This window comes from Hippoglossus hippoglossus, chromosome 15, assembly GCF_009819705.1.
Source record: "Hippoglossus hippoglossus isolate fHipHip1 chromosome 15, fHipHip1.pri, whole genome shotgun sequence".
Taxonomy (NCBI): domain Eukaryota; kingdom Metazoa; phylum Chordata; class Actinopteri; order Pleuronectiformes; family Pleuronectidae; genus Hippoglossus; species Hippoglossus hippoglossus.
The window spans coordinates 20,268,432-20,283,033 of NC_047165.1; the positions used below are offsets into that span (position 1 = coordinate 20,268,432).

Genomic DNA, 14,602 nt, shown 5'->3' on the forward strand with positions numbered 1-14,602 from the left:
TGTAAACTGTTCCCAATTTAATTACAGTCCAAATAGTTGGACTTCATAAGTGGACCAATAGTTAAAGGTTGTTGTCGTAGCACAGATCTTAAACATTCTAAGCTAAATAATGGTTACACTGTCATAAAATACACAATACGTGAAAATCTATTTGCTTTTCTGTGTATGTGTGTGCATGCAGATAAACTACCAACAAAATCAGGGGAGTGTGTGGTGTTGCTGGCAGACAGAAAGTTGCTGGAGTTGCCACTGGAATCCTTGTCCATCCTGCGGAAGGAAAGCTTGAGCTCTGTGTCACGAGACTTTTCCCTCCAGCTTCTCCACAGTCGACTGAACAGAGAACCAGACAAAGGTGCCAAACACACACACATATACTTTTTACATTATGTTTACGTTAAACATTAAATGTTTACAACGGTTACCAGCAGTCTCCTAACCATCCCCATGAATATACAGCAATAAGTGTCGTGATCTTAGTCTGCTGATCTTGATATTTGCCTCCACCAAGGAGATTATGTTTTCATCTTTGTTTGTCTGTCTGAATGTTAGTTAGCAGGATTACGCAAAAACTACCTGATGGTTTACCAGGAAGAGATGTGGTATGGGTCAGGATAGAACACGTTTAATTATGGTGTAGGTCCAGATCACGGGATGGATCCAGAATTCTTTTGTTACTTTCTTTAACACTTTGAGAGTGAGGGTGTGTTTCAAAATTTGTATTGATCTCTCAGATCATGTTAAGGTGGGTGATATTCATGAGTGTGTGTAATTTGGATCTAGTGAATTTAGATGTGGTATCACAAGGTGACTGCTGGGCCCTGGCAGAAGTATGCATGCCACTGAGTGCCATTCTAGTTGTTGAATTAATTTCATTATACTGTTAAATTTCACAGTCTATTGAAGTAGAAACAGAACGACATGTCTCTGTTTAGAAAACTAAGAGCCAACTACAGAAAGTACTTGACATTTTTATGGTAAAGCTAAGGATAATTTGTACAACTATATTACTGTACTGTACTATTATTTTTAACACAATGGCAAGCAAGCAATAGATGTGACTATGAAGTTGCAAATGTGGCATTTGTTAATCTTGTGTGTGTTTCACTGTATCTGTTAAATATGCATTTAGTGTGACAGTGTGTACTGAACACACAAGGTGCACAGACACATGTACTTCCATATTAACATTTAGAAACACCATATTAATGTAATGTAACTGTAGTCATTAGTGTAAGCAGAAGGCGTGAGTGATGCAGCACTTTAAGCAGCACATGGAAGTACAAACGACTGATGGCAGTCATATTATTTCAGGCAGGTCGAAAGCCATTAGGAGAATTCTGGCTCAGCATGTTATTACATCTGTAATCAAACAGGGTCCTTGTTGAAATACAATGCTGATATGTTTTTAATTACCCAAAGAGGGTTGAATCAAAACCTTCTTGTTTCCTCTAATTTCTTTTATAATTTAAGAAGAAATAGTTACATATCAAACCTACAAAATATTTTTTTCCTTTTAACTCCAAGAAGGCTTTACTCATGACCTATGATTACTTATTTCCTGTTATTTCTTTTTAGATCTAAGAAATAAAAGTTACATATCTTATTAATATTTTTTTCCAGTCACTGTATTACCGTCAAAGCTGCATTAAAGGGATAGTTCACCCAGAAATGAATATTCACTCATTATCTACTCACCCCTATGCCGATGGGGTGGGTGAAGTGTTTGAGTCCACAAAACACTGCTGGAGTTTCAGGGCTAAACAGTGTAGCTGATTAGTTATCTATCTTCAGACGTAGTAAAACAACAGAAAAAACACAACATGCCTCCATACTGCTCGTGTGGTGTCATCCAAGTGTCCGCAAGCCCTGACATTCATATTAGACTAAAAACGAGGTCATTTCCACTGTGTTTTAAGCTTAAAAGTCCAACAGAAGTGGGTAAGCTCGCGGACGTTAGCATTTACGACAGTCCCTGAATGAACCTCGTTGGAAAATATCAGTGTACATTTAGCCTAAAATGTTAGTGTAAATGACGCCGTTTTGGACTCAAACACTTCACCCACCCCCATCGGCATAGTGCTGAGTAGATAATAAGTGAATTTTCCTTTTTGGATGAACTATGCCTTTAAGTAGGATTAAATACAGCTCTCACCAGTTTCTTCAGAGGTAGGCCTTTACTATGCATTTAAAAAAATATTGCCATAAACTGCATTTCAGATTGTTTTTTAATGTGGCCAACCACATAGAAAGAGATACAGTTTGATGAATAGGGAAAAGGACAATACAGTATAACTGTCTTATCCATCAACTATGAATAATTTGAGTGGGGTTTCGGGGCTGACTGGATGTTTGCTTCACATAATTCCTTATCATATTTAAGTAAATAAAGACTTACACAATCCTGACGGATCTAGACTGCAGGCAGCCATCTGAAATGGAATTTGTTCAGGAGAGAGGGGTCATTTCACATCTTGGTGGTATGTAGAAGTTCATGCGGACATCCGAGAACGCCACAGACTGCTTTGCTTAAATGGAAGTCCATTAACTGTGGCCATTTCACTGTTCTTGTTAAAACATATTAGATTGTAGAGATTGTGGGTTTGATTGTCCAGGGGTAACATATGTAGGTGGAGGCCAATGGTAACTGTTGACTGAAGCTTTAATTCTAAGTGACTGTATTTGTTCCAGCTGTCAAGCTTAAAACAGAAAAGGTGTGGACAATAGAAAAGTGTTACATCCAGCACCCTATTGAGATGTTGCAGATATACCCCATTGGCCTTGGTTAAGTTCTGGTGTCATTTTTGGACAGTGGCAGGAAAAAGTCATCCGTTAAATGCAGACTTTAATCTTATCAACATTGATTATTATATCCTCCTTAGGAAACATAACCAACCATGTTTGATATGTATGTCCTTTATCCCTGTTGAAAATAACTTCACTCTCTGAGACCATAAGCCTGAAGAAACTCCTGCAGGTTCAACTGGACTAACCAAACACTTTTGTGACTGATAAACTCTCAAAGACTCATTGCTCATTAGCCTAGCAGCATTACAAGGCTACAGACAACCCATTGTGCAACACTGTTAAAGATCATAGAAACACTGGTACTTTCTCAATTCAAAAGAATATCTTTCATAACAAATACGCATCTAATTGTCTGTAGATCTGATTTATGAGAAAACCTAATTTTTGGAAGTTTCACCTGAGCTGCAGAGAACTCAATTTCTCAGGGTTTTATTTTTGGAGGTCCGAAATAAGTGTAGAATCCCAAGGAAAAAATCCTGTTTTGAAGTGATGATGCTTTAGTTCTTAGGAGAATTATGCTCATGAATATTTTTGGAGAGAAGAGAAAAGGGGGCAAAAATAGCATCGGAGCTGATGCTGCAGATATCTTTACCTTTTTAAAGGTTGAATCATTTGCATAAGTTGAGTGAATGTTCAAAGGTTACATTTAAACTTTGTGTGTGTGTGTGTGTGTGTGTGTTTGTGTGCCACAGATAGCAAAGTACACAAGCATGTATTTTACATCTTTCAATACCTGGACCACATGTGTGGATGACAAAGCAACCAGAATAAAAGTGATATTTTCTGGAATATCATTACCATAATTTTGACATCTACAGTTTAGCATTGTGTCAAGAAGATATAGTGCCCGAAAGCACTTCTGAAAGGCCTATTTGTTATTCTGTGCAGAGCTTTGCATGTGGTATGCACAGGACAAATTAGCACAAACTATAAAAAGACTGCCTGCAGGTTGGAAATGTTTGCCTTTGCATGACCGTCTGTTCCCTTTGCTGTCCTGTTCAACCCTTTTTTTTTTAAGTACAGTTCCAAATAATTTTACATGCAGTGTTAGCACCTAGAATGAAAACCTTGTAGTTTGAATTGGGACAATTTCAGCAAATGGTGGCATCGAAAATACTGTCACATATAGAAACTCAACTAGAGCCCAACTGATAAACTATTTGGCCGATAAAATGGGCCGATATGAGCCTTCCACAGATTGATATCTGTGTTTGTGTTTTCCAATATGCACTGATATGAAAACTTTTGTTTTACATAATAAACAATGCAGGAAAGATGTTTATCTATGTTTATATCATGAATAAAAATCTTTTATTCTTAATTTAACATGTCGACTGACATATCAGTATCAGTATTTTTTTAACTCCTAAATATTGGCTACTAGAAAAATCTATGGAGCTCTATACTCAAGTCGGAACAAACTGTAGCCATTTTGTCCTCAAAAAGTGAAGCCGGACAGTAGATACGAAAAATGTGTCACCAATAAGTTATTTTGTGATATAATATGTTCACATGTCAGGGCAACAGTCATTTGCACCAAGGGGTAGGGTTAATTATATATCAAAATATGGACAATGTAGGAAAATAGAAAAATACATTACTTTTCTAACCCTAGCCCAACAGTTCAAATCAAACAGTCTGACTGGCAGGGTCAATGAAATGAACTAACAGGAGGAGAAATGCTGGAACACTCACAGAAGACTGAAAAGACGAACTGACTGAGACTAAATACACAAGGGAATGCAGGATAATAACACACTGGTCTAACTTATCTAGGTGGGACAATAGACTGTATAGGGTGGGACAGGTAATCACAAAGGGGAGAAACCAGACAAAGACAGGAAGTAAAGCTCTTTGAAATGAGAGACAATGGTGGCCACAAAATAAGAGGATATAACTTAAAATGCACAAACAGAAAAACCACGAACAGAGATCTTGTGGACATATTCAGGTCTTAGGATTCATAAAGGGATTGATTATTTCAAGCATTTTCTTCATATTAAAGGAATAATTATCAGAAAAATGAAAATTCACTCATTATCCACTCACCACTATGCCGATGGAGGCGTGGGTGAAGTGTTTAGAGTCTGCAAAATACTTGCTGCGGTCAACATTGATTTCAATTGTATTGGAATCGACTGCAACGCTGTTTGTGTTTTGTGGACTCAAGCACTTCACCCACGCCTCCATCGGCATAGTGAGTCATTTGTTATGCGAAACAGGTTTGCCTTGAGTTTGGCATTAGAGGTTTGCACTGGTGGCAAGGTTCCTGGGTCATTGGTGCTAGAGGGGGAAAAAATCTTTGATTCATCTTCTTTTGGCATTGAAATTTTACAGCAAATGTTGGTATTGATTTTTGACATCTTTTTTTTCATGAATTAAAATTGTCATCATGGGGATGTTGGGGATCTGCTGGTGATCAGCATTTGTTTTGATTCATCCACAGGGAACTTTAAATATCTGCTAGATATCGAATGATCAAAATAGATGTGATACATTATGTCCCTTCTCCCAGTCCAAATACTGCATAATATCCACCGTACACTGGTACCTATTCTTCTTCTTCTTCTGTTCGTCTTTTTGGCGGGTGGCAACCAACGTCAAGGTGTGCATTACCATCCACTGGGCTATACCCACTGGATCTGCCTCTTCTTCCTTACTGCTCCAGCGATCTCCTAACTGCTCTTTTCCTTTTCATTACTTCACACCCCCCAAGGGGGCACATGTGTACATATTAATTCTGCTTCCTGTTTATGGCAGCTGACAACAAAAAGGAGACCAAAGGTGGCATACCAACTAAGGGGAAGGGAGATCAAAGCCAAAGCATCAAAGTGGTAAGTTCAGTAAATTAATCTGGGCCTCCCAGATACACACAGCAATATTACTTTTACCTGCTATCAGCATAGGCAATTATTTGAATTCCTCTCGCCTCTCTTTTAAGTGTGGGTTTTCAATCAATTACATGATGCGTTTTCATAAAGATGCTATTTCTAGCTTCCGAGCAGTGATCCTCTGTCATGCATCACTTCTGTTTTTCTCCATCTCCCCTCCCCTCTTTGCTTCCATCGCTCTTGCTGTCTCCTCAGTTGAAAAATCCATACTTATATTCTCTCTGCTAACTGGTATTTGAAGATGTACATGTCCTAGAATCAATATTAGCATGTGTTTATATATGTTCTTAGCTAACTACTGCTTTGAATTAACATCATTAACCCAGGTCTCCCCTGTCGACCCATGCAACTTGAAATGTATCTTTTTTGAGCAAGTATTTATAAGTGTCTTGTTAAATATTATGTCTAATTCTGAATGACTTGTGCAGTGTCTGTTCTAAACCTGCCTTTTTGGAATGGGCTGTTTTCTTGTCCTGTGTTAATGCTCCAGAGCTACTTCAGAATTATTCCTCGTCATTAGTGAGTCCTCCTCAAACAGTGACTTTTTATTGTTTGTCGCTGGACGTTGTGTGTCTGTCATTAAATTAAAGTAATTTACTTTATTGTAGTTTACATGTGAGGTTTGTATATAAGAAGAATGATTTAGTGTTATTCTTTCATACATTGCATGTCGACTATTTCAGAGGTCTGTTAAGCAATCGACACAATCTTCAAACCCAAGTTCACAACTGCTTTTAATCCAGCTGGATAAAGCATTGCTGCAACAAAATGAAGAGTGTGCTTAAGCTTTGTAGTCAATGTGCGAAAGAGAGAGCAGTTCTATGAATCTTGTTGACATGCTGGAGATGAAGGTTTGTGTCTCAGCCCAATATGGTGAAATCAAATAAAATGATGATCATTGTCTGGCGGCAAAATCGCACAGATCTCAGCACTCCTTTTTCTTGAGGAATTAACAATACACAGGACAAGTGTGAAGTAGATAAGATGAACGGTTCATGGGATACGTGTTCCACACACAGACAGACAGACAGGAACTTGTAGCTGTAGACTGTAGAACAGGGTGGCACTCTCTTTTAAAGATGATTATTCTTAACACACCTCTACAGATATTGTCGACCCTGACAATGTGGGAATCTTTGGTAAGTAAATGTTCACACCTTACTGTACCTACTGTAATGGATGGAAATATAGTGCTTTGTGGAAGATGTATCGGGTTGTTGCTTATGATCCATTGTATTGCAGTATAGTTCAAGCTGCTTTTATGTCAGTGTCTATGTGGGTGGTGTGCACTGGACCAAAGTGTTAGCAGAGAAAATCTTTTAGTGCACCCTCTTGCAGAGATGAAGGCTCTCTTTATGTTGTATAGCAGCCAAATGGCTCAGTATGGGATCCTCTCAGCATCTAGCCTTTTAAAGCATCCTTCATTTACATTTACAGTGAACTATTTTACAAAAAAAATCCAAATTACTTTTTTCACCTGTCGCAAGTGGAAGTTTTGTTTGATTTTGTTGTCTGTATGCGGAACAGATGGGACCAGTCTGAGCACAAGGATGCAGGAGATATTGCAAACCCACAGCAAGCATCTCACCCATCCGCTGGAGGGCTTCATGGGCAGCAAACAGACGCCCAGGTTAGAACCTTTAAGTACAGAACCTTTAATTCGAGCAAATCAATGCAGCCTGTCCACCTTGTTACTCTTCAGTTCACCTAATCTCTTTTGCTCTGCCGTCTCTCTCATATCTGTCAAGTCTGTCCGAGATGGAGCAGCTGCTGTGCAAAAGCAGCGCCTTCATTTACCTGGGAAAGGAGCGCTTCATGGCAAACGTTCCACCTGGCAAACTAGCAGCCCTCAATCTATCTGGTAGTGTACACACGTGCACTGCATTTTGTCTGGATGGTTTATAATAGGACCTGAGAACTTTTTTTTTGTGAATGAATACAATGTGAAATTAAGGATTCATATCCATGTTAATATTTATATGGACAGAAATGTTGCTCAGGTCTGATACTTGCTATGTTTCAGTTTATTTACACATAACACCAGCAACATAGACAAACATAATGTCTAACACATCCGCATAAAAAACTCGTTGTCAGTAAAAAAAAAAGCACATTACATTTTTTATTTTTAAATGTGAATAGCTCAGGACACATGACCTCTTTCACTGCATGGGGACCCTCTAAAAACAAAAATAATCAATATAAATTCAATATGATAAGACTGACAGAGAACTGGTCCGTTTCATCAAAGGGAGGTAAAAAATAACATTTGTTTGATGTAATGTCTTTAGAATAATGTCAGAATCAACAGTTACATTGGTCCCTATAACTTTGCTTTCACTATGTAACGAAGACATTTCACAAACAAACAGGAAGAGGACAGAGCTTTTATTTTCCCCAGTAGCTGTCTGCAGCTTGGCCCAGACGGAGGAAATGACGGGTGGTGCTGCGACTGATCCAACTGTGGAAACGTTACCCTGCAATAAACAAGAGCTTTTTTGTAGGAGAAGTCAACAAAGGGGAAGAGTAATATAAACAAAAGGATATATGGAGATATTGAATAGGGTTCAAAAATGGCATTCAGTTGGCGTTATTTCTACTAGATCAGTAAGCCTCAGTGTTACTCTTCCTCTACCAAAACAGTGAAAAAGGAAAACAATCCAATCTTTGCGATATCAGGGCCAATGGTAATACCACTTTGAAACACTGAGGGTGAAAAAGTTGAAAAGTTGTCTGTGTACACTTGAATGAAATCGTACAACATCTTGTGTTTTATAAAACATTTGAAACAGTTACACGGGAAGAAAATCGGTAATTGGCCAAATAGTGCAATGAATGAATTGGGAGCAGAGCTGTGATTATGTAAGCACTAAATGGGGCAGTAGACTTAATCTCCTCAAACACATCAATCTTTCATTTGTTGAGTGGTATATTTAGAAATAGCCCTGATTTGCTGTGTGAAATCAATGAGGTTTTACTTTCAGATGCTTTTACTGAGGATTAATGATTGTGTATTTACAGTTGAGCAGAAAAAGCAGTTGAAATCTGACTGCATTGCAACAGTATTTATTTTCTCATATAGTAACTTTACACAAGCGTTACTTACACATGCTTATCATAATGCTCAAGACAGATATTTGCTGAATCATTTCAACCCAGAGTCAGTGTTGTCTCAGTTGATAAATGAGTATATTTTCACTGATGTAGCCTCTTTGATAAAATAGTTTTTACTTGGGAGTCATAAAAGAACTCCTGAACGTTGTCATTTATTTACAGTCAGGGGAAAAGAAGTCTCTCAACCCAACTCCCCTCTTCTCAATTTTTCGACAAGGCCTTTTCCCTTCTACTCTTTAAATAAATAATAGCCCACCTCAAATCGCCTTTGAGCTCTTACACCTTCAAAAAAAGGTATTTCACAAAACAACTATGGCCTCATGTTCAGTGCTCCTCTCTTCTCCTTCACCATCAGACAAAGGGATGGGCGGACTCTCCAATGTGAGTGATTGTGTCAGACTGGCCTTACACATCGCCCCAGGCCAGACATATGTGGCACCCAGTAGCCTGCCGTTATTGCTGCTAACTATAGTGTGACTGACAACAGGGTCTGCACTGTTCCTACTTAATTGGCCACCGAGACATGATTAGACGATGGCAGATTTGTGTTTTCTGAGAAAAAAAAAGGTGTCATTCAGTGCACGTTGCACCATCTGCACTCATGTCTTTGTCTTGTTTAGGTATTATGAGTATTTATAGGAGGAGTATTTGTTTTTGAGCAGGACTCTTGGAGGACAAAGCTTAAGGAACGAAACACTGATTTGACGATACCTGCACATACGGCAGCCTCATATTAAAGATGGTGTTGGGTTTCATTTGGCCTTTCTCTGATACCGGTGCTAAATTGATACAATTATGGTATCGAAATGGTGCCAGAACTTTCCTTTGAAAAAAAGCACAAAACGTCGATCACTGATAAGAATGGCTTTTTTTTATTGCTATGGCAAATTTAAATTTTAAAATTAGCTGATAACAGTTTAAAGTGTACTTAATTTAAATATAAAAATCTAAATAAGTGCAAAACTCTTCACATCCACATAACAAAATCACATAATAAATAAAAATGTAAACCAACAGTGCCAGTGCTTCTTACAGCAAAATTCTCCAGCTCCAAACCTGTCATCAATTGTCCCCCCACTGCTGGAGCCAGGGACGTCCACACTGCCAGCTAATGTGCTTGGCATGTCACGCAAACAGCCAAACACAATGCATCTGTGCGTAATTAAGTTTGTTGTCATCCTCCCTTCACACAAAATTGTTTTCAGATAATTGCTGCACGTCTTGCTTCAGACACACACACACACACACACACACACACACACACACATAATTGTCAGTGAATAGGAAGATGGCTAGAACAGCTGCATGGCACTGGACAGCCTTACTGCTGTAGAGAAGATTTTGGACAGCGGATGTCCTGACTTACATACACCTGGTGTCAGACACAAGCGTCACACAGTTTATCTACAGTCAGTGGTCTAGTCCAAGTGCTTGTACAGTAAAAGCCTGTCTGTGTGCTCGTACATGAATGAATTGTGTTGAAGTAACAGTATGTCTGTGCTTGACAGTCCTGCTAAAAGCTTCTTTGGCCTTGTGGCAAGATTTACCACATTATTCTGCTCTTTTTGTTTGAAATACACTGAAAGCTTTGTCTGTTCTACTGAAGGCACATGGCAAATAAGTCATGTTTTAGTGAATAAATGGAGTTACATATTATGTCCTGTTTTGTAGCCAGAGTAGCACTCTGTCTTCTGCCTCAAAGTCATTTCTGGAAATTTTACAAATAAATAAAAGCAGAAGAAGCAGAAAAGTCTCAAATATAAAACCTCTCACCCTCCCATACATCAATCACAACCTCGTGATGACACACACCAGCCTGAAGAGCTGATCCACTGTGTGTTAGGAAAGAAGAGTTATGGATTAGTCGAATGGAAAGTTCAAGTTTTTATCCATCAGTCCAGGTTAATTTGGCAGCGCGTTTGGTGCTGTATAAAAGTCCTCAGTCAGTATGTGGCCTTTTCATAGATGTCACTCATTAGAGCCCACACCTCCGCCAAGGCCCAACACACACATCAGATTTTTTTCATCAAGATCCATGAATTATCCTTTGGGAAATCAATGAAATCCATGAAAACACCCAATCTCACAATGTTAAAGAAAGTGATAAAAAACTCAGAGATCCGGCCCCTGAAGTGGATCTTCACCAAATCGAATGGGTTCTCCCCCGACCCACACCACATCCTGTCACTAAGTTTCATTGTAAACTGTCCTGTAGTTTTCAATCTTTCTAACAAACATAGACCAATCAACAAACAAATTGGTTTTGGAGTTTGTCTTATTTTTGTATGGCTGTTGATGAATAGCTTCCTTTCATTAAAAGCTTTATTTTGTTCTGCTGTCTGATAATCATGTTTTCTCCTCAGAGTGCCGGATCGCTCTGCTCTTTGAGCAGCTTCAGAACAACAGCAGCGTTCACTGCCACTCAATCCTCGACACGCACAAGAGGTAACAAAGCAGCTTAATTAAATGAAGCTCCTACTGAATTTCAACACCGTCTTCTCTTTTACACTCCTGATGTCTTCGTGCATTCTCTTTACTGGAGTGACAACTGATGTTTGTGTTTGTCAGTGTTTTGGTTTCACCTCTTCCTCCCTCTAATAATCTCTCTGTTCCTCTCCTTTCCAGTGGAGGAGATTTTGCCCTGGAGAAACCCCTCGAGACGGCTCTGCTGCTGAGTTTGTGTGGTGTCGGCTGTGTTGTCCTCAATCAGTGGCACAGCAGTCTTCAACAGAACACGCACAATATGGCCACTGTCCTTGATAGTAGGTTTCAGATATAATGCAGTCTCTAATTTATCATTGTATCTAATACATTGCATTTAAATGTCTTCAAACCTTTACTTGATGCCTGTGTAACCATGTGTTGCAGATCTACTGAGGGTGAGACAGACCTCAGGTCAGACCATCCACACTTTGAGGAGAAGGAACAGTTCAGACTTCCCACATTGCAAGGACAAAGGATCACATGGTACTGAACCGTATATCCAACCATTTATTTCTATTCAGTGTAAATGCATGTCTTGCAAGTCCATGTGCTTTTGAAGGAGTAGTACATCACAGACACCCACACCTCTGTCCTTCTCTGTGAAGGACACTTGGGTTTCTTTGCAAACAGGGAAACATCAAGTCATATCTCTCAGGTATAGAACAGTAATAACAGCTTCCTCTGGTTTTCCTCTGCAGATACATTTCTCCTCACTGACTCAAAGGAAGATGATGTTCACCACAAAATGACTCTCAAGCCATCAGCCTTCAACTGTGTTCTTTATGGACTCCCTCACTTAGTTCTCAAGTGATACACTCCTGATACACTTATATTTCCCAGCTCACAATGATTTCAGGCAGATTTGTAAGCCAGCTTTGCAAATAATACTGTCTGCAAAACAACTACTGAAGTATGAGTGGGTTACAAGTTTCATTAAAAATGATGCATTACTTCCATTGTCTACTACATGATTTTATGAGGGTAGTGATTTTATGCTTTATGTTTTTAATATTGTTTGAACTATACACACCAGACGTATGATACAATTTGTAATATGCCTGACTCCTCAATATAAAGCCCGAGCTCTCAATGCTCTCAGAGAGGGAAGCTTACAGAGATACACCCTATACATGGCTTGTATATCAACGATACTGCCGACCATAGTGCTGACAAATTGTACCTTTAGGATTTCTGTGTCGAAAATTAAACTCAATATATCGAGTGTTTACAACGTTACATCCATATCCGTCACTGGGATTGCAAATTTTTTATTAATGTACGTTTGGATTAGACTTTACCAAAATGGATGTGAAAAAAAATAAATGGATGAAATCCTATAATAAGAGGGTTTAAAACACTGGCCCGTGGCTAAGTATGTTATGAATGTCTCATCTTGCAGCTGTAAGTTGTGTTAATGTGTTTTTGTAAGTTCTGTTATGAAGGCTCTCTCTTTAACGTCCATTTACTCAAGCTGTGTTAATTGTAGCTTCTACAAACACTCAGTGCTGCTTAAGCCTCTTCTTTACAATCTTTAAAACATTGATGCCACAATTAATAAGCTTGTCCTCTCTGTGCCTACATTGGTATGTTCATCCATCCCATATTTCTGAACACGATATCTCACGACCACTTCAAGGGAATTTATTTAACCTTGGTACAATGTTCAGCTGGACTCAAGAATGAACCGATTAGATTTTGCTGGTCCTGGGTCAAAGGTCAAAGTTGCTGTGACCTCACAAAATACATCGTTTGTGGGAGGAAGGCACGGAATCCCAGTCAGTGGTGGAAAATTCATGCAAAACCATAATGTCATGAGAGTTATCCAGCAGGATGCCACAGGTTATGGGAGTGCGAAGCGACTGCCTCCCCTTACGTAGAGCTGACTGGTGCTTTAACCCCGAGCAGGAGCCAGGGGGGCTCTTCGAAGGCGACGGCAGTAGCAGCAGCGAGTGGCGTCGAGTTGGTACCTGGAGGAGGAGCAGCGATTGGAGAAGAACTAACGGGCAGGAAGGAGGAAGCGTGAGGCCGATAGGGAGCAGCACAGACTTGTGCCGGGCCGAAGAGGATAGTGTTCAGGTGTCTCTCCGCTTCTTGGATTTTGTAGAGAGGAGATTCTCTGCTCCAACTCAGCGATCTTCTGCCAGACGTAAACACAGTTGGGGCAGCCAGAAGGCGAGCTAAGTAGAGCCACGATAATGTAAGGAGAGAGTGCAGACGAGGCCTGAACACCTTGGGAGAGTTCTTTCAATGTTGGCACAAATGTTCACTTAGACTCACAGATTAACTGAATAGATTTGGGTGGTCAAAACAATGACTAATTAGATGTCAATGTTGAAAAGTAAGGATCATGGTGCCCTCATATTATTGTGAATGCGATATGTAAGGACAAACTGCACTGGTTGGCACAGGCATACGTGCTGTGATGAAATACATTGATGAGCCATTGCAGTGCGAGCGTAATCCTTGTATTTCTTGCTGTATTGCACAAAACATTAATTTAGCAACCTGGTAACTAAGAAATAAACCCCTTCAGAAAAAAATCTCATTACTCTAAGAACTGCGTAACCTGAGCATTGAAGTGGCGCCCTACTTATTGTGATTCTCTCCAGTTCTCTCCTCAAACTGCACTGAAGGCAGGATCTGGTTTAGCAGAGGGTAAAAAAACATAATACCTCCTGGATTCCTATTAGTTTCTTCTCTTTTTTTTTTTGAAAAAAAAGCACTGTTATTGTGCTGTCTCTCAATTATATATGAGCTTCTAGAGGACTCTATTCTCATATCGCTGGCTTGTCAGATGACAAATTTGTATTGATTCAGCCAGTCCCCGGCACCCTGTCCACAGCAGCATTCAGACTCAAGCAACTCTGCTCACGTCTGCATAGCTGATGTCTGGACGGCTTGTTCTTCAGCAGCTGACACTCTGCTGCCGGAGTCCCACCCATCTTCTGCCCTTATTCTGATAAATAACTACTGCTAACTGTCAGTCTCAGCAGCTTGTTTGTCTATTCAGCCGGGGACAACTTGGGTTTTCACCCCTCTGGGCAGATAGCAGATTCTCTCTCTTGCTGTTTGGCTCCCAAATCCCACACACAAACTGTATGGAGATATTGTCAGTGGTAAATACTGTATAGATACATGCAGTATAGATAAATTCACATTTTAAAAGACTTTATATGACATTCATTTTGTGTCTATGTTTTTACTTCCTTTTCCATCATCAAAGTTGATTTAAGCCAAACTACTTAATCAGAACCACAATTAAAGGTTTCATGATTGTAACTTAATTTAGCTTCATTTTAATGAATTGA

General features: G+C 39.5%; 1 protein-coding gene across 1 annotated transcript in view; it reads left to right on the forward strand.

Annotated features, from left to right (window-relative positions):
- LOC117775641 (cilia- and flagella-associated protein 46) overlaps nucleotides 1-12,378 on the forward strand; it is a 61,364-nt gene extending 48,986 nt beyond the window's left edge. The window contains exons 52-61 of the mRNA XM_034608974.1: nucleotides 182-352; nucleotides 5,566-5,639; nucleotides 6,023-6,053; nucleotides 6,803-6,835; nucleotides 7,224-7,326; nucleotides 7,445-7,557; nucleotides 11,174-11,255; nucleotides 11,436-11,572; nucleotides 11,679-11,777; nucleotides 11,993-12,378. Coding sequence (XP_034464865.1) covers nucleotides 182-352; nucleotides 5,566-5,639; nucleotides 6,023-6,053; nucleotides 6,803-6,835; nucleotides 7,224-7,326; nucleotides 7,445-7,557; nucleotides 11,174-11,255; nucleotides 11,436-11,572; nucleotides 11,679-11,777; nucleotides 11,993-12,105 — 956 coding nt within the window. The 3' untranslated portion in view covers nucleotides 12,106-12,378. The remainder of the gene's footprint in view (nucleotides 1-181; nucleotides 353-5,565; nucleotides 5,640-6,022; nucleotides 6,054-6,802; nucleotides 6,836-7,223; nucleotides 7,327-7,444; nucleotides 7,558-11,173; nucleotides 11,256-11,435; nucleotides 11,573-11,678; nucleotides 11,778-11,992) is intronic.
- Nucleotides 12,379-14,602: the final 2,224 nt, after the last annotated feature.